Raw genomic sequence first — 21,097 nt, 5'->3', positions numbered from 1 at the left:
TGTTCCCTAAGTTATCTCATTCCCCCAAAGCATCTTTGGTCAATCATTCAGCTTCTCTTCTGTCTTCTAATTTACTTGGGTTCTTCATATCTTAGACTTTTATTTAAACCAATTCTTCTTTATTTAGTAATGTTTATTTCTCCTTCCATTCTTGTCCAGCATTTCAAATGAGTGTTTTAAATTAAATTATCTCATTTTGTCACCATCCATTTTATCTGACCAGTGATACTTCAATTTAGAATTTTTTAAATGAGGGTCAAATGGTAATATTTATTGATCTCATGGCCACTACTGATTCCTTTTTGTACTTTAAAACTGAGGAAAGGTAAATTGAATTTCTATCAGATTTAAATTGTCTAACAGTATAATATATAATGTTTGGAATATATCTTGCTATTAGAATATTGCTATCGTATTCCTCATTCTCTCCACTTTACTGGCAGACACAGACAACAATATAAAACTCTGCTTTGTGATATGCCTATTTTAGTGAATGGTAGCTTCATCCTTGTGACCTTTCACCATTATGAAGTCTGATATTTGATTGTTATCCTACCTTCTCCCCCCGCCCCCCTTTTTAGGGCCATAACTGTGGCATATGGTGAAGTTTTCCAGGCTAGGGGTGGAATTGGAGCTGCAGCTGCCAGCCATAGCCACAGCCACAGCAACATGGGATTTGAGCTGCAGCTGCGACCTACATCGCAGCTCACACAATGCCAGATCCTTAACCCACTGAATGAGGCCAGGGATTGAACCTGAGTCAGCATGGATACTAGTTGGGTTCATAACTTACTGAACCACAGCAGGAACTCCTGATTTTTATCCTACTTAAAAGGCAATAATTATTTAGTCTTTTATTGCTTCATGAATACTAGCAGAACAACAGGGGGCTCCTGTATCAGAGACAAAGGACTTAATTTGTTGCACAGGAATTAAACATCAGTATGAGCATTAGTATGTATACATCATTTTTCTCTTGCTTCCATGTCTCATGGGGGCAGTGTAGAGAGACCCAGATGAATGCTGTGTATGAATTGGGCTTGTGTTGCAGCTAATGAGAACTGAGTTTGAGGGACTCTCTGATTTATCATCAACAGTAAGCACACTTACTCTTTGTTCTAGAGGGACACGTTACCTTATTTCTCAATTTTGGTTGCTACAAATATAACCCTGAGAAATGGCCTGCATAGTGAATGGTCTGGGCCTTGCATTATTGGCATATCCAGCAGAGTGTATAGGCGCACTTGAGATTCATGAAGGAATGTCTTCCAAAAGCCAGAAGAACTCTAACCATCGTCCGTAATTATTCTGTTGCCTATCACATCTAGTCATTCCCAGATTAAGCATTTTTGAGCTACACCACCGTAGACTGCATCATAATCCTGTCTGTATTTTTGCCACCACTGCCTCCTAACAGATCTCTGCTTCCTGCTCCCTTTCTCTCCACTTCTCTTTGTTTCTCCCTCCACATAGAATAATAATCTTTCTGAATAATAATTAGCCATCACACAGAACCTTCAGTGGTTCACCCAAAAGTTTAAATTCTTTAACATGATGTACAGTGGTCTCTATGATCTGGTTAAATCTCATCCTTCACCATTACCCTTCTCTTCTTTGCACTCAAGCTATAGCCATAGTGAACAGTGTGTTCTGAAGGCACCCCTTTTATTCTTGTTCTCTGCTCTTCTGAAATGTCCACCATCCATGGGCAAGTTTCCACCTTCCGTGAGTGGGTACCTCTTTAGTGGAATTTCTTTCCCTCACAACCTATCCTGATGGTTTTGATTAAGACCTATCACCTTTTTGGTTAACCTGCAGTAATTTTACTGTCTTTATCACTTTTCTAGAATCCATCAGTTAGTACAGTATATTATGCTGTCCAGTTTTTAATGATTCAGTATGATCTAAAACCTCCCTGAATCAACACGTGCAGTACTTTTCATCTTATTTCTTATACATGTTTTCTCTTGAACTAAATTGAAAACTTCTTTCGGTTGAGTCACAATGATAATACATTGTTTTATGATTTTGATATTGTAACCACTTATTTTGGGGTTTCAAGATGAGTGACCCATGTATTAGATTCTGTTTTATGGACAGTATTTCAGTTTATGTAAAGAAATTCTTGGTAGTAATTTCAAGTTTGGGTCACTGTAGACAATTTTTAAAAGATGTTGCTCATACAATGTCATAATAACTTTAAGTATTTTTCGGTAGTGAGGTTTTGTTTTTTTTTCCTTGTAAACTTGGTCTATACTTAAAGTCATTACCTAAAGTACCTTTGTTTTTTGCTTTACTTTTACAGGCATATACCAGTGTCTCTAAGGCTTCACTTAGTCTTTCAGATCACAGAGAACTTGGAAAGATGATGAATACAATAATTTTTCATACGAAAATGGTAGATTCGCTGGTGGAAATGTTGGTGGAAACATCAGATCTCTCCATATTTTGGTATGTTGTAGTTTTCTTTAAATCAGAATTTGTAATTTTTATAAGCCAGAGGTGTATTTCTTGATTATTTTACATTAGTGTAGTGCTGAAGACAGTTCATTAATAAACACTTAAGAATAAAGGGAATAGTGGACAACTTGCCAACAAAATGAAGTTTACTAAGTTGGAACTTTATGTCTATTTTTAATTCTCTATGAGATCAGCTCTTACTGATGTGAATTTATTTTTTAAACTTTCTTTGGGGAGGTAAAAAGTGGTCACGTCAAATTGCATCATTAGACTAAGGAATAAAAAAGGTTTGGGATCGGTCAAATAGAGCAAATATTGGAAATTAAATAACAATTTTACTCTGCAGTATTAAGTCAGATGTTAATATGATGATGATGTGACTACTTCCTCTATTATGCTCTGCTCTCCTTTGCTTCACTCATATAGCTCTTTTGTTGTACTTAGTAGTTTACAACTTTTGTTCCCTCTTTCTTCCCATGTAATGCAGTTCTTGAAGAAAGATCATGTTTTTGTTGTCAGTGTCTAACATAGTAGGTACTTAATAAATGTTTAAATGAATACATGAATTTGATTGTGATAAAATTAATAAATAGTAGTGTCAGGACTCAAACTTAAGTATTCTGACTCCAAAACTGTACAGTATCAACTCTGTTTCTGCTTATTGACCTTTTTTCCCTTTAGGGCAGTTGAAGGGAATAAACTAGTAGGTTACTTTATTGCTAAAATGCTGACTTAGTCTCAGTGGATAGTGATAGTAGTTTCCATTTTTTGAGCAGAGATCATTATGAAAAGCTGCTCACTGCTTTTATTTTTTAAGGGAAAAAAACTGCATTGTTTTTTTTGTTTTTTGGTTTTTTTTTTAGTTTGTTAGTATGACTTTAATTAGCAATATTGTAGAAGAAATCCAAATTGCCAGACAGAGAAGGCATAAGGGATCTCTTAAAGGAACTCATGAAACACTATCATTACATAACAAGTTTTAAGAATTTTAAGATTATTTTGAACCCTGTCCTTTTATCTGACCTGAAAGCTACCTTGGAAAGAAAATGAAATGAACATTTTATGTTTAGGGGTGTTTGGGCTATAGAAAGGTTTCTATTGCAAAAGAGTATATAGCAATTAGAAATTCCTCTTCTCTTTCTTGGAATAAAGACATTTTGAGTAATGTTTAAAATTTGCAAATTTTCAGTCATCCAATTTTTATCCATATTTTCTCTTAACCATATTCTTATTTTGTCTGTCATATCCAAAATAAAGACATGTTTACTGCTTCTGTTTATCTTATTATTCCAAGATGTGCTATATTTTATCACTTCACGTTCTTTTAGATTTAACATCTCTTAAATCTGGAAGTAATTTAAAATTGATGGTGTGTAATTGTTTAATTGACAGTATTTTTCTTAGTGGTACATAAAATAATGATGTTTCTTAACAATTGATAGTGACTTAGCTTTGATAAAATTTGATGATGTAAGATTTGAATGTCATATATTCACGCCATTGATATGGTTTATTTTCTCTTTAACTTTCTTATTTAAAATGTGTTAATGTTATACAAATAATACTTTTATTACTCTGAAATGATTATTGGTATGTAAGAGAGAACTCTGGAAAAATATTCTCTTCCTAAGAGAATAAATAATACAGTTGGTAATTTTTATTCACTTGAATCAAGTTAAATTAACTGTAAGTTATTGTATCATAAATTTTATTTTTAACTATAATATTTTTTATTCTAATTTTTAATTTGTTTACTTATAGTTTTTATAGTCGTGCTTTTGAGAAGATGTTTCAGCAATGTTTGGAGTTACCCTCTCAGTCAAGATACTCAATTGCATTTCCACTACTTTGCACTCATTTTATGAGTTGCACACATGAACTATGTCCAGAAGAGGTAATTTCAGAGTAGTACTGTGATTTATATGGTATGCAGAATAAGCTGTACCAAACATATAGCTGACCAAATGTAATCTAATCTAGCCGCCCACCTAATGCATCTCTCTGCAGAATCAGAAGAATGCTTGAATATATATATGATATAGGTATAATAGACAAATATATTTTTGAATGAATGAATAAATGTACATAGATATTTATAAAAATAAATCATACAGTTACTTGAAATTACCTTTATTAAAGTAAATGTCAGGTATTAACATTTATGGTAAAGTTATATGTGGTGATTAGTTTTTATATGCTTAGTTTTCTTCTAAAACTATTTTTGAAAAGACTTGATAATTGAACAGAGAAATTACTGACTAAACAAACATCTCGAAGAGGAATTTCACTGACTTGTAAATTTAATAGATGTATAATTGGCAAAATATAGATTTGCTGGTAGTTGTAAGACATTGACATAAAGGCACACACAGTTACTAAGTAATTGAACTACTCAGTAGTTTTATAAGTACCAAGTATCTATCAAAAATGTACTCAGTATTTCTTCTAATCTTTCATGAAGAAATATCACTTTGTGAATATAAGAATGAATATATGTTGAAATTAAATAGTAATTTTAAAAGTAATAATTTAGTTTTGAGTCCCTTAGAACTGCAGAACTTGTAGAGGAGAAACTTAGAGATAGCAGTAGAATTAGTAATCTTTAAGCATTAGGTAATATCTATTGGAGGTTATTTTTCAGCATTCCATTGGAAGAAGACTTTGAGCCTGCAGGAAGTTTATTAGGGAGTGTTTTTAGGATTAATACCTGTGAGGATATAACACCACCAATTTTAATAGATTTATAGATTTTTTTAGATTTGATAGATTTTTTTCCCCCAATCATGACCCCTAGGGTATACTATTAATTTTGTCCTCACCATCATTCTTCCCATTATACTCATCAGGTCCTCTTAATTTTATTTTGTGTGGTGTCAGTTCTTAAATTCATCCTCTACTTCCCATTGCTCTTGTCACTATTGTAGTTCAGCTTTACACTGTTTTTCATACATACTCCTAATTAGTTTTCTTCCTTCAATATTTCTGCCTTTAACACAATGCCACCAGAGTGCTTCTTTCCTTCTTAAAGAGCTGTCAGTCATTCTCCATTGCATATCAAGAAAGTAAAAATTTCTCAAGCATTTAAAATCCTCCACAATTTGATCTCTATCCCCATTCTTCTCTTTTTTTAAAGAAAAAATACATATAACAAAAATGTGTAATTTTAACTATTTTTAAACATACAGTTCAGTGGCTTTAATTACCTTTACAATGTTATGCAACCCCACCACTATCCATAACTAAAACTTTCATCACTCCAACCAGAGATTCTGTATGCCCTTAAGCAGTAACTCCCCATCCTTCCTACCCTTGGTATACTCTAGTGTACTTTCTGTCAGTCTGACTTTGCCTGTTCTAGAGAGTTCATATAATGTTTGACTCTTTATGTTTGGCTTATTTCATTTAACATAACGTTTCAGGGCTCATCCATGTTATAGCATATATCAGAACTTCCTTTTTATGAATAATCATCCACTGTATGTATATACCACATTTTGTTTATCTACTGTATTAAGCACAGTCTTCTACTTTCCACTCTCTAGAGTAACTAGACCACCTTATATAAACTGTACTAATTTACTCATCTACTTTCGTCATGTTAGAGTCTTTTTCCTTGTACATAAAATTCACTACATTTTTACTTGTTGTATGTACTCTTACCTTTTCTTCAGTGCTTAGCTTAAATACCACCTCCTGCAAAAAAGTTTTCAACATTTCTCCTGTTAGAATTTGTCTCCTCTTTACCATATTGTCATAGCACTTTACATCATTATTTTACCTATTACCATCACCTCGTATCATTTATTTTAATGTTTCTGCCTCTTTTAGTTGGTAAAGTTATGGTTCCTTAAGAGGGTAAGACTCAATTCTTACCAAATAATTACAATTTTTTCTTTTTGTGCTGTGGTAGAAATATATGTGAAGCATTCTGGGAATATTAAAGGGATTCTCTGGAGTTGGTTGGTGTACACAGTTAGTAGTTCTCAGTGCAGTCTTGCTTTATAATTTTAGTTTTAGCCATTCATCTCATTTAGATCAGAAATATGATAGAATAAGCCTCTAGAACAATTTCTTAATGCTAAGGCCTTGTTTTAAGCTAGAGTACTTAAAGTGAATTTGCAGAGAATTTACCTGCTGCCTCAGCATGTTAAGGATCTGGTGTTATCACTGCTGTTGCTCTGGTTACTGCTGTGGCATGGGTTTGATCCTGGCCTAGGAAATTAAGCGTGCCTCAGGCAATGCAAAAAAAAAAAAAAAAAAAAAAGAATTTGCCAAATGATAGTATCTTTTGAACTAGATTCAAAACTCACACCCTTACAGGTCAGCAGAATTCCCAGATAGGGACAGCCAGTACCAACAAGAAATTATTGTGTTGCTATAACTGTACCATCCAGTATAGTGGTTCACTCAGTCTTTCCAGTCTCATTGTTTAAAAATCTTCCCTATGCTAATGTCTTCTAAATCTGTATCTGTAGCCCAGACTTTTCCCTTCAGTTTAGATTTTCTCTATATCCTGCTGTAACTTAGATTTTTTTTTAGCCATCTGACGTTTAATATGTGCAGAATAGAAATACTGATTTTCCACATCCACCCCAACTTGGGGCCTTTTCTGTTTTTGGCTCTACCTTCTCATATGTTCAAACTTATACCTCTTCTTACCTTTGTACAAGCCATGTCATCTTTTGTCTGATGATTGTTACTGCCTCCTAAGTGGTCTGTTTCTGCCATTATCTTCGGTACCTAGCAATACAACCAAAGTTAAGAAACCTTAGTTTTGCTTTCCAGTCTTAGTATTTTTGAGCCATTGGATAGTAGTGAAATCTGTATTTTAATAAGTTAGTCCAGTAAGTTTGAGGCAGTGCTGGTTCCATATTTTTTTCAGGGAGAAGTGATAGCAAGGGATATGTTTTACCTTTAAGGAGTCAGAATTTGGTTAAACAAAACCCAAATGTTTATCATTTGAAATCTTTCCTTAAGTTAAGTGAATGATTATTTAATTGATCTGGCCTGTAGATCCTTTTTAGTCTGGCTTCTAACTGTAGTTTTAAAAGGCATTTTTTTTTTTTTTTTTTTCTTTTTAGGGCCACACATGCGGCAGCGGTTCCTTCCCAGGCAAGGGGCTGAGTGGGAGCTGTAGCTTCTGGCCTATAGTACAGCCACAGCAATACCAGATCTGAACCAGATTTGCAACCTATGCTGCAGCTTGCAGCAATGCCTGATCCTTAACCCCTAGAGCGAGGCCAGGATTGAACCCGCATCCTCATGGATACTTGTCGGGTTCTTAACCCAATGAGCCACTATGGGAACTCGTATAAGACATTTTAAATAAAATACATTATAAGGTATTATGGTAGATTGAGGAACAGTTATTTTACATGTTTAAATATTTTTATATTCTTTTATATTATTTTACATTTATTTAGCATAGAATTTGTGTTGTCTACATGTTTGTTATATAATTATGGATGATCAGCGAAGGAAAACCTGTAAAAATCTATTTCTTTGTAAAGTATTAAAAATGTATAGTGTAGAATTGTCCAGCATTATATACTTAACATTTCAGTTACTGTTGACAAGGAAAACTTTTTAAACCTATTAAATACCCACCAAAACTAGAATTCTGTAGCTAGAGATAGATGGATTTGAGTGAGTGTATGCAGCTACATGTGTATATGTAATCTCTCCAAAGTTAGATATAATTTTCTTTTTTCCTCTTATTATGTTCAGAAAAATACATGCATGGTCAGCTTTTTTTTTCTCTTCCAGGATGGGGAATTTGATTTTGGGGAGTTAGTTGAATGCCTTGTGAAGTTTTGTTGACTTGATTGCTGCTGATTTTATTTAAATATATGACCTTTTTTTCTGTTTTATACTGTGTGTGTGTGTGTATATATATATAATATAATCAGGTGAGGTCAGAAAATATTACTCTAAATCTGTTCTTTCACATTTGTATATTCGGTGTTTTAGTATTTAAGAATTGGATATGAGACTGGAATTTGAAAATAATAGTTTTTCTTGTTAAAGAAAATACTGGTTCTTTCAGATTCCTTTCAACCATATTTTACTTGTATAATCACCAAGTACTTATTTTATGTCAATTATGTGCAAGTACAGTATGATAGGTTAGTTGTTATAAGAGATAAAAGAAATCTATAACATTTTCCACCCTCACTCCTTATCGTAGAATAGACTTGAGCCTTCTTTTTGATGTTTATTTAAAAGGTGTCTTAATTCAAACTACTTTCTTATAATTTTTATTATTGTTATTGTTACTCTCTTGCTTTAACAGCGACATCATATTGGAGATCGAAGTCTTTCCTTATGTAATATGTTCCTTGATGAAATGGCTAAACAAGCTCGAAATCTCATCACTGATATTTGTACTGAACAGTGTACTCTTAGTGACCAGGTAATAAATGTTAAATGTTTCCTTACAGGTAGGAAAACTGTGTATGAAGGCAAGAAAATGATCTCTTAGCTAGTTGTTTTTTTTTTTTTAGTATTTTCATTTTTAAAATTCTCAAACTCTTAGTAAATCTCATTACCTCTTACTGTGAAGTTCCATTATTAGGTTTTTTAAAAATTGCCACTGTCCTTAGGATTACTTATGGTGTAAAATCCAGCCTCTAGCTTGATATTCAAGTCCCTTTCTGGTAGCTAAAGCCCCTCTACCCTGCACTTTGCATTCCATTACCTAGTCATTCTCACTGGATTCTCAACACATTGTGGCCTATAGTTTTGGTCTTCTTAGGCCATTTTCCTTTCAGTAAAGTGTTCATTTTTACTCCTGACTTGCCTGGTATTTTTTAACTTTTCTTTTAGCTGTAGCTCTATGAAGTGTTTCTTCACACAAGATTTACTTGTTTCTGTTTTCCATCAAGCTGAGTGGGCTCTCCAAGCTAGCTAGGTAAACTCTACCTCCCACTTAATACCTCTACTCTTAGTGCTAACATATTTGCCACATAGCCTGGATTTAGATAAGGTTTATTTCAGTAGTTAATGTTTTAAAGTAATCAGTCTAAGGTTTTATTTCTTTTTAAATTTAGTTACTGCCCAAGCATTGTGCCAAAACCATCAGTCAAGCAGTGAATAAGAAGTCAAAAAAGCAGACTGGTAAGAAAGGGGAACCTGAAAGAGAAAAGCCAGGAGTTGAGAGCATGAGGAAAAACAGGCTGGTAGTGACAAAGTAAGCCATCCACTATTGTATCTTTTTGTTATAGGTAGAAGAGTGGTTTTTTGGTATGATATTAGTACTGAGGAAATTCTTGTAATTGTAGATTCTTAATTTCCCAATCAGGGTTTTTGGTTTTTTTTTTTTTTTTTTTTTTTTTTTTGCCTTTGTGAACTTGCTTAGCCAGTTAGTGCTTATTACTTCATCCCAAAATATAGATTTTTGAATTTTTCATGTAATAAATGTCATTTGTCTTTATATGCTAAATATTAAAGGCCAAGAATCTCAAAAAATTTGGGAGCAGGGATATCCTATAAGCAATCTATAATTTTCAGCTTATTTAATATCAGGTGTTTGAGACTATTTTGGCATCTTGTCATGTATTAGAAAATACCCGATATCATTACTTTAAAATAGGTATATTATACTAGATAGTGTTCAGTGATTTGTTTGTTTATAGAGGAGATGAGCAATAATGGGTGAATGTTTTTTGTTGAGAGTAAATTTCCTACTTCTTTGCTTCCTGTGTTGAGCAAGCTTCTTGCCATTTTGTAGACAGCTTTCTTCCTCCACAGCAGAAAGTACGACAGGAATTGGAAATGATTATCTTTATGAGTGCAGAAAAAACTCATTCATATATATTAAGTCATTCATCTGAATGAAGAAACAAATGATGCCATCTTTAGAAAATTGTTCTCCATGCTTAGTGATACCCTTAAAGATTTTGAACTTGTCAGTTTAAGAGAGAGAAAAAACTGAATTCTATAGTTATCCCCAAATAAGGTCCAATATGTTTATAAAATTAATTTTTTATTGCTATGATGAAATGTTAAAGTTTTTATTTTATGCTTGTTAATATTTTTCAGCCTTGATAAATTGCACACTGCACTTTCTGAGTTGTGTTTCTCTATAAATTATGTACCAAACATGGTGGTTTGGGAACATACATTTACCCCACGAGAATATTTGACTTCTCATCTGGAAATCCGCTTTACTAAGTAAGAAAGAATATAAATTATTTTTGTTTGTTGGTTCAATTAATGAGTTTGTTATTTTATTCTTCTTATCTATGCAGTGTCTCCTTTTGTGAGAGAAAGCACTAGTAGAAGCAGTATAGTATAAAGAATAATAAACTGGGGTGTATAAAGAATAGTGAACTGGGAATTACTTAAATTACAGAGATTCTTATCCTATACTTATTAACTGGTTATAATACTGGACAAGCCAGTTAATCTTTGTGAGTCTTCCTTTCAAGCAAAATGAGAAGATGAAGCAAATCGGTATTCTTCAGTTGGCAGGTGACAACCCATTAGGCTTATCAAATCAGTTTAGAATGTTGCAGTCAACATCTAAAGAAAGATAGAAAAGAGAGGAAAGGAAAGAAGAAGTAGGGAAAAAAGTGCATTACATGTAGTAAATAGAAATATTGCTTCATGAAACTTTGTGTATATGTATGTGTAATCTGAATTGTGATACTAAATACATATTTTGTAGTGGGACACAGTCAAATGTTTGAAAACCTTAAGACTAAATAACGCTTAGTCTTCTGATTTCAAATGTATGCTGTTAGGGCAGCAGAATTAGACTCTTGAGGCACTCAATTCTAATATATATGCTTCTTGAAATGATATTTTACCTATCGAGTCAGAAATCTTAATTTTGTAAATATTAATTCAACCTTTTTATGAAATTATTTATTAAAGAAAATATTGATTGATTTGACAAGGTTTTTTTTTTTTTTTTTTTGAAGGCCTTAAGGGAATTTATAAAACAAAATTTTGCCAGAGATTTTTCAAAAACTTTGGCAAAAGAGTGTAGTCACTGAAAGTAATGTTTGTACCATATGCAAAACATTGTGTTAAGTACTATGAGTAATAGTGAAATGGTGTGAATCTTAGAGCTACAATTACAGAACAAAATAGAATAGGTAAGTGGGCAGTAAATTGAGTATTAAGTCATCAGTTGAGAAGAGTCTGGTGTTGAACGAAGACTATCTTTTGCTCTTCTTTAGTAAAGCAGGAATTCTGACAGTGACACTGAGAATATTCCATTATTTAGACCAAAGGGACATTATGCCTTCTGGTATTTATTATTTTTATCTGGGTGGTGTGGTGGATGGATGGAGCATAGGGTTCACTTTATAGCTCCCTTATTTTCCTTCAGTAGACAGTCTAGTCTGTTAATCCTTGGAGAAGCAGATCTTATTTTTACCAAACATATACTTAATGATCAGGATCAAGGCAAGGCTGTAAACTTGATTACCTGGGAAAGATTTTTATACCAGGACAAATAGCTTATGAATATTAGTTGGTTAATTTTTGCTGACCATTTGATCACAGTCTTAGAATTTAGGGTCTCTATACAAAGATAGCAGTTTTTGTCTCGAGTTGGTCTTCAGGAACTGTTACTGGTGATGGGGTTTGTGTATTTTCTTTACGGATTCATCCTTAAAAAATACAAGTCTAAGGAGTTCCCGTCGTGGTGCAGTGGTTAACAAATCCGACTAGGAACCATGAGGTTGCAGGTTCGATCCCTGGCCTGGCTCAGTGGGTTAAGGATCCAGCATTGCCTTGAGCTGTGATGTAGGTTCCAGACACGGCTCAGATCCCACGTTGCTGTGGCTCTGGCGTAGGCCAGTGGCTATGGCTCCGTTTCGACCTCTAGCTTGGGAACCTCCATATGCTGCGGAAGCGGCCCAAGAAAAGGCAAAAAGACAAAAAAAAAAAAAAAAATACAAGTCTAAGATTTTTATAAATTTAATGTTCAGGGAGTTTTAAAGAAGGTGGAATGGGATGACCAAGGTAGGAAAAGATCATTTAGGAGAGTATTTTCAAAGTTTGTTTCCTTTTAGACTGACACAGTTTCTTAGGATATAAACCAAACAGATCTGTGTTTTATGTGCCGTGAGTGATTAAATACAATAACTGTTTGTTTGTTTGTTGCCTTGTTTTGATTGTCATGCATTTTGTTGAAAGGCAGCACTAGTCAGTTAGGTGTGGGCCAAACCCTAAACCCACCACTTCCAAATAAAGTGACCTTGATCTGTTTACTTGAGTTTTGTGCCTTAGTTTTCATCTATGCAATGGTGGTGATAACTGAATTGTAAGATTATTAAATATAAGAATTGTAGGTAATATATATAAAGTATAAAAAACTACTGGCACATTACAGTGTCAAAGGAATTCAAGCAATGGGCTAAAATAGTCCATTAAACTTGCTGTAGATAACATATCATGTTAAAGGAATTTTTAAAACCCTCTTTATTCTTAAATCACTTTTATTACTGATGCCCATAGTATTTTTTTTTTAAACATTCATATTCCCATTTCGTTATACCTTTTAGGTGTATATTCTTTTTTAAAGTTGTTCCTTTGAAAGATGATAGTAATTTCATGGATTTGTAACAAATTGCATTTAAAATTAATTTCATTGCTTATTTAACATTAGAGATCAGTAAATTGAAAGGCCTGCTTACATAAATGCAAAAATTAGAACTTTTTTATTCTTTTTTTTTTCTCCTTCAGGTCAATTGTTGGAATGACTATGTATAATCAAGCCACACAGGAAATTGCGAAACCATCAGAGCTTCTAACAAGTGTAAGAGCATACATGACTGTACTCCAGTCAATAGAAAACTATGTGCAAATTGATATTACGAGAGTATTTAATAATGTTCTTCTTCAACAAACACAACATTTAGACAGTCATGGAGAGCCAACCATTACAAGTCTATATACAAATTGGTAAGGAACATATTTAGAATTTTGGAGTGATATAAAATTTCTTTGTAATGAACGTCATATTAATTTTTTTTTAATGGCTCATTCCTTTTATTAGTCAATGTAAAATTGTACAGGGATGTGTAACATAATAACTTTTGAATTAAATAGTTTCTCTTAGTTGTAAATTTACTTTTCTCCTTAGGTATTTGGAAACTTTGTTAAGACAAGTCAGCAATGGTCATATAGCTTATTTCCCTGCAATGAAGGCATTTGTGAACCTACCTACAGAAAATGAATTAACATTCAATGCAGAGGAATATTCTGACATATCAGGTGAATACTACTCTTTTTTTTTTTTGTCTTTTTGCTATTTCTTGGGCCGCTCCCGCGGCATATGGAGGTTCCCAGGCTAGGGGTTGAATTGGAGCTGTAGCCACCAGCCTACACCAGACGCACAGCAACGAGGGATCCGAGCCACGTCTGCGACCTACACCACAGCTCATGGCAACGCCGGACCCTTAACCCACTGAGCAAGGGCAGGGACCGAACCCGCAACCTCATGGTTCCTAGTCGGATTCGTTAACCACTGCGCCACGACGGGAACTCCTACTCTTGACATGTTTTAGAGAATGAGGAAACCTTGATTCTTCTGGTTTTTGATTCTTTTATGACTATTTTCTTTCAACTATATGGATAATCATACATTATCACTTAGATGTACCTTTGCATTTTTGTTCTTTTTTTTAGAGACTTTTCTTTTCCATTAATTGCTTCTTAAAATATTTGCTCTGTCAAAGTATAAAAGTATAAAGTATAAAATTAATTACATTTTCTTTCAGAAATGAGGTCGTTATCAGAACTACTAGGCCCATATGGTATGAAGTTCCTAAGTGAAAGCCTTATGTGGCATATTTCATCACAAGTTGCTGAACTTAAGGTAATACAGTCTTTATTGATTTTAACTTTAAAACATTTCAACAATATGAACAAGGCAAGAATGTTAATAATTTTAATCTGATGTGAAAGCTGTCATATGTAAATGAAATTATAGACCTAGCATTGTCTTTCAGTAGCATCTTTGTTTACTTCTACTTTACGAATGATAAAACAGAAAGCCTAGGAAAGTTGATTGATTAGCTAAAGAACTGAAACTCACATTTCCGAACTTTTGGTCAAGTCTTCATTCTGTTGTACCATCATGCTTTTCTTCGAATGACAAAATTGCAATTAGTCATTTGTTTAAATTTGTATTTTAAATATATTACTTTCCACAGATTATAATACAAACATTATTAGACTTAGTGTTTTTTCTTTATTATTAAGCAGTGTTTTAAATTATATTGTGCCTTTTAAGTTGGATGAAAAGCATCTTTGGAGTGCTTAGCATTTTAATAAAGGTGTGAAAGAGCTCAAGCAATGTTTTAAATAACTCAAAAAGCCTTTTAGATCTCAGTGCTGAGGTGATTTATATTGAAGGGTCTATGTATATAATAATTATTTGGTTTTTGAAAGAATTTTAATTTGGACCACTAAAACTTTAAATTTCTGAAAAGAATAGAAAAGGCATGTTTTAAAATATACCTTTTTCTTTTTGAAAGTTTTTTGGTGGTTATTTGTGCCTTACATTTTTAATTACTTAAAAATATGGTATATAGATAGCATTGACAAGTAGCTTTCATTTCAGGTGTAACAGTTAGTGGTCTAAATGTGGCAATCTGGTTTGCTGAAAATTGAACAAATATGTAGAGAAATCATTTCCTGCAAGGTTAATATTTTACTGAGTGAATGAAACAGATGGTAAGACTCAGTGTAATTAAAAGGGGAGGCGATCTTACCCAGGGGTTAAGAACTCAAGCTTTCTAGTCAAGCTGTCCTGAATTTCAGTCCTGTTGCTAAGGAGCTTTGAGTTTGAGCAGAGAATTGTTTGTGGTAATACATGTGAAGCTCTTAGGTATTCAGCATAGTCCCTGACACCCAGTAAGTACTGAGTGAATATTAATTTGGTATTCATCATGTCGTTGTCCTTTTCACCATTCTTCTTGAAGAGAAAGGTCTGCATTTCTTGTGTAAAAGTCAGCTTTTAAATGCTTTATAATGAGGGTTTTAAATATACAAACTTTATAGTTTCAAATACACAAACATTGCAATTCCAGTTTTGGTTCTTTACAAGCAGTGTACTATTAGACTCATTCCCCTGTGCATGCATGATCTCTTTTCTGTCCTGCTATTCTCAGGTAACAAATTTCTCATTTCCAATTTACTTTCTTTGGCTTCCTTTTAGTATGAGATAGTAGAAAAATTATGGTCCAGTAATTTAGCCTTTGCTAGCTATTTTTGATTTCAGACTGAATAAGCAGATACTTATAGAACTGTTAGTATTTTTAGTGCATCTCTGCCCTTTAATGTGGTGGGTTGAGTGTTATGGTATGATAATAAAAATTAGCCTATTTGGAGCTCTCTGTGTTCATACTCTGAGAGTTCAGAGGCATCTGATATCCTTAGCAGTACCGAAAGGCCCCCAGAGCATCTGGTCTTCCACATTTTCACTCCATCCTGGCTGGTGTACTTGTCATCTCAAAATACTCTTCACTGAGATAGTGTTTTAGCTTGTCTTTCTCATAATATTCAGAATTATCAGTATATCATCTCTTGATCACACTTTTTAAAGTTGCAACCATTATCTTTTATTCTTTTTATCCAACTTTATTTATATCTTACTTGTGACCTTTCGTATCATGTATTTTATGTCACTTTCACTAGAATTAAAAATTAAAATTCTTAAAATCTTGGAGCTAAATAGTGTCCAGCATATAGTAGGTACCTGGTAAATATTGGTTGGATTCAAAAATAAAAATAGCTTTCTTGACTCTATTCTAGGACTTCCCTAAGCTCTTTACATACATTTTATTAACTCTTTCAGATCCTATTGTCCCTATTTTATGAAATTATAAAAGACCAAGAAAGATTAAGTAACTTGTCCAGGCTCACATGGTTAATAAGTGGTAAAGCTTAAAATTTGAATCTACATAGTCTGTCTAGCTCCAGAGCTCATGCTAGCACTGTAATACGCCATCTAGAGAAATGAAAGAGATCTTAGCAGTCAGCTAACCCATCCTTATCTGATGCAGGAACATACGGTTTTCTAGGTAGATGATTTGGTCTTCTTGAAAATGAGGCAGTCTTTTTCAGTTACTGCATCTCTCTCACTATGTTAATAGCTAAATCTTTTTTTTTTTTTTTTTTTTTTTTTGCTTTTTTGAGGGCCGCACCCGTGGCATATGGAGGTTCCCACCCAGGCTAGGGTCTAATTGGAGCTGTAGGCACCGTCCTATGCCACAACCACAGCAACACAGGATCTGAGCTACATCTGCGACCTGCACCACAGCTCATGGCAACACAGGATCCTTAACCCACTGAGCAAGGTCAGGGCTCGAACCTGTGTCCTCATGGATGCTAGTCAGATTTGTTAACTGCTGAGCCACAACAGGATCTCTGAAGACCTTTTTTTTTTTTTTTTTTTTTTTTTTAAAGTATTTATTTCTAGACTAAAATCAAGGAGACTGTGGGAACTCAGAGACAGGCCTAGCACTAAAAGCCACTTTTGATGTAAGGACATTTGCTGATCCAGAAGTAACATTTTTAAGCGGTAGCTGTGGTGGTCTTGTGGAGCAAGGGACTCCATAATCAAAACCCGAAGACTACTCAGAGTGGAAGTCTAAAGGAAGTCTGCTTAAACTCTAATTCTTTTTTTTCTTTCTTTCTTTTTGCGGTCATACCTGTGGCTAATGGAAATTCCTGGGCCAGGGATCAGATGACAGCTGCAGCTGAGGACTATGCCACAGCCACAGCAACACACGATCCGAGCCTACACCACAGCTTGCAGCAACGCCAGATCCTTAACCCACTGAGCAAGGCCAGGGATCAAACCTGTATTTCAAGGAGACAGCATTTGGCCCTTAACCTGCTGAGCCACAATGGGAACTCCTGCTTAAATAGCTTTCACCCAAATTCTCTTCACTCACTTTACATAGGTACCCCAAAGGTTAATACCTTCAGAATAACAATGAAGTAAAAATGATTCACTCCTCTCTCTGATTCATGTTACTCTTTGTCTTGAATCTCAAGTCTTGAATGTGTATTAAAGTGGTCCTTGAACAGTTGTGCCCTAAGGGTTCAACTTATTAGCTTGGCTATTAGCTTGGCAGAAGCTAATAAAGAGCCTCTCTGGAAAAGGGTATCTTCATCCTGGGCTTCAAATGATTCTTGCACATAATTTTTCAAACATGGTAACCTCCACTGGAGAGTGTGGAAGTCTGTTGGAGATCAGTGGAGGGTGGAGGTAGGAAGTCTGATATACCTGGCCAGCTGCAACGATTCTTAGGTCTTTTTCTCTCTCTCTCCTGCCACCCTCTTGGATCCACTTGGAGTCACTGGTGCTGGATGAGAAAGGCAGGTGCATCTCAGCCCAGGTTACAGGTCTCTATCCCTGATGTTCCTGAATTTAGAGTCCTCCTTGTTTATATTACTTCCTAAGTTGTGTGTGAGACAGCGCTTCATACAGACACATAATAATCCTTTTGTTATCAACCCCAAATCTTCCTTTCTCTTTTCTCTGCACTGCTTACAATTTCTGGGTTCTGCCCTGGTCCTGAGGTTTCCATTAACTTGCTTTCTGCGTTGTATCCCCTGCAAGAACTTAACTGCTTAAATTTCTCACCTCTAGTTATTCTTTGCTCCTCTTGGCATCTTCTAGATTTTTATTGGCATCTCTCATTAGGTCTGTTCTTCTGTTTCCTTTGTTTTTATAGATTTATGTCTTTTAATTTTTTTCTCTCACTTCAGTGGATTTCTGGAAGAAGCTGTCCTAGACATATGTATAGAGTTCTCTACATTTAACCAGCACTTCCACATAGTTTACATACTTGTTTGAACGTTTTGATAGGAAGACTTTCTGGAAGTGGGTCAAAGGATATGAACATACACTTTTTGCTGATATTGTAAAATATCCTTCTGAAAAGATTGTAATTGACGCTGTCCACATTAGAGCATGATGATACTGATAGGGCATTTTAATCATTTTGAAATTAGTGCATATGATGTTTTGGGGTAATTATAATGTTATATATAGTTATATATATATATACACATATATATACTTTTTTTTTTTTTGCTCTTTAGGGCCACATCCGCAGTGTCTGGAGGTTCCCAGGCTAGGGCTATAGTTGGAGCTACAGCTGCCTGCCTATACCTCAGCCACAGCAACGCAGGATCTGAGCTGTGTATGCAACCTACACCACAGCTCTTGGCAACACCAGATCCTTAACCCACTGAGTGAAGCCAGGGATCAAACCCACAACCTCATGGTTCTTAGTCAGGATTGTTTCTCTGAGCCATGATGGGAATTCCTAGTTATAATATTTTTAAGATAGCTCTGTTAATTCTTAGCTTTTAGTTTTCTCGATATTTATTTACTTATTTTTTGCTGTTTTAGGGCTGCACTCACAGCATATGAAAGTTCCATCAGATTCGTTTCCACTGCGCCACAATGGGAATTCCTAGTTACAATATTTTTAAGATACTCTGTAAATTCTTAGCTTTTAATTTTATATTTACTTATTTATTTGTTTATTGCTTTTTAGGGCCACACTTGTGGCATATGGAAGTTCCCAGGCTAGGGGCTGAATCAAAGGTACAGCTGCCGGCCTTTGCAACAGCCACAGCAGTGCATGATCTGAGCTGTGTCTGTGACCTACACCACAGCTCACAACAGCGCCAGATCCCTGGCCCACTGAGCAAGGCCAGGGCTTGAACCCGCATCCTCATGGATACTCATGGAAATGGTCGGATCCGTTTCTGCTGTGCCACAACAGGAACTCCCTCTATTTTTATTTTTTATATTTACTCTAAACTGAGAAACTAAATATGTGGCTGCATCTTTTTCTTTTTATCTTAAAGATGACCTTGATTGATTTGTTTTAGTTTCTGTTTTAGCTGAGGACCTTTTTATTTCAGAATTAATTTGTGAGCCAATAAAAAAGGAAAGTTTCTTTCTGTTTAATGATTGTGAGTAAATCGTATGTCAGACATAGTCAGCACTATGCATATGTACTAATGGTTAATGTGTTTATTACTTCTGGAGAAGAAAACAACCAGTGTTTATTTCTATTAAACTTTTTGGGGTGTTTCATTTGGAGTTGTGCCCATTGAGACAGCTTCTTTTTCCCACCCTGCCAGAATTGTTTTGGCATTTTATGGATCAATTCTTATGGTTCTTCAGTCTTAGAAGATGTTTTTTCAAAGGAAATAAGATATTTAAATATGAATTGTGCCAAGAATTTAATGCTTTTCTAACAGAAAACTGTGGGTTTTTTTTTTTCAAGTAGTCTCAATTTGTTTCACTTAATTAGTCTCAGCTTTTTCCAAACCATTTAGTTGTAATTCCAGGTATTATTTCCAGCTTTTGGGCCATTTGTCAGTGATATTAATCAACAGCTTCAAATACATAGAAAGCTGTTTCAGAATGCAGTTGAGGAAGAAAATAAATTTGTATAAACTGTACTTATATAAACGAGACATCATTAACTTTTTTTTTTAAGTAACATGCAAACAAATAATTTAGGGTAATCATTCTTGAAGTACGGTTTCCAGATCAACAGTGGCAGCCTTGCCCTGGTTCTTATTAAAAATATAGTTTGGAGTTCCTGCTGTGGCACAGTTGGTTAAGAATCCAACTACAGCAGCTCAGGTCACTGTGGAGGTGAGGATTCCATCCCTGGCCCAGTGCACTGGGTTAAAGGATTCAGCATTGCCACAGCTGTGACTTGGATTCAGTCCTTGTCCTAGGAACTTCCATATGCCACAAGTGCAGTCATAAAGTTTTTTAAAATAGTGCAATTTTTGGTTCTACTTAAGACCTACTAAATCAGAACTTGTGGGGCTGGAGCCCAACAAGTCCTCCACATCATTCAGATGTACACTAAAGATTAACAGCCATTTATTTAGGGATTAAGAATATGAATTTTTAAATCGGAAATACCTAAATTCAAATTCCAAATTCCACTATTTGATACCTGTAACTTTTGGCAGCTAACTTCTTTTGAGCCTTCGTTTTCTGTTGTAAAATTGGAATATTACCTTCCTTTAGATCCAGGTAAATGAGACCATTTGTAAATTGCCTAGTAGAGTAGCTTAAAAATGATTACAGGATCTTTACTATTAAGTATATATTTGTCCTGTTTTCTGAAATTGTGTCTTACAGCCACATGATTAGAAAACATTGTGTCTAAGTATTGGAGGAGGTTTTTTTTTTTTTTTTTTTTTTTAATATCATAGAATAATGGTGCGTTTCAAATTAAGTTCTGCCTCTGATTCACTGATGCTTATTCAAGGTGTGTGAGCACTGTCAAGGATGGGCATGTATTTGTGTATTGATTGATGGGACAAATAGTGCACTGGCTTCAGAGAGAGCAAGCATTGTAATTAGACACTGTAGAGGTTGAATTTAGCAAATAGATGTGATTGGCGCTGACCATCTAAATGAAAGCATAAAGAGAAATAACCCGAAGTGTAACAAACAAACTTACACTAGTATAGGAAAATTATTTTTATAGCTTTTCCATAATGATTTTTCGTGCTCTTTGGAGTGGCACAGCCGAAATGAATCTGACTAGGAACCATGAGGTTTCCGGTTCTACTCCTGGCCTCTCAGTGGGTTGAGGATCCGGTGTTGCTGTGAGCTGTG

The 21,097-nt window shown here is 34.6% G+C and overlaps 1 protein-coding gene across 5 annotated transcripts in view; it reads left to right on the top strand.

The window, feature by feature from the left end:
- NCKAP1 (NCK associated protein 1) overlaps nucleotides 1-21,097 on the top strand; it is a 102,557-nt gene that overhangs the window by 62,349 nt on the left and 19,111 nt on the right. For all 5 annotated transcript variants that reach the window (XM_003359581.4, XM_003359582.4, XM_021075813.1 and 2 more), the window contains 8 exons: nucleotides 2,306-2,451; nucleotides 4,222-4,354; nucleotides 8,753-8,872; nucleotides 9,510-9,649; nucleotides 10,501-10,632; nucleotides 13,159-13,377; nucleotides 13,559-13,689; nucleotides 14,196-14,293. In XM_003359581.4, the coding sequence (XP_003359629.1) occupies nucleotides 2,306-2,451; nucleotides 4,222-4,354; nucleotides 8,753-8,872; nucleotides 9,510-9,649; nucleotides 10,501-10,632; nucleotides 13,159-13,377; nucleotides 13,559-13,689; nucleotides 14,196-14,293 (1,119 nt within the window). The remainder of the gene's footprint in view (nucleotides 1-2,305; nucleotides 2,452-4,221; nucleotides 4,355-8,752; nucleotides 8,873-9,509; nucleotides 9,650-10,500; nucleotides 10,633-13,158; nucleotides 13,378-13,558; nucleotides 13,690-14,195; nucleotides 14,294-21,097) is intronic.

Source organism: Sus scrofa, chromosome 15, assembly GCF_000003025.6.
Source record: "Sus scrofa isolate TJ Tabasco breed Duroc chromosome 15, Sscrofa11.1, whole genome shotgun sequence".
Lineage (NCBI taxonomy): Eukaryota > Metazoa > Chordata > Mammalia > Artiodactyla > Suidae > Sus > Sus scrofa.
This window is presented reverse-complemented; position numbering and strand designations above follow the sequence as displayed.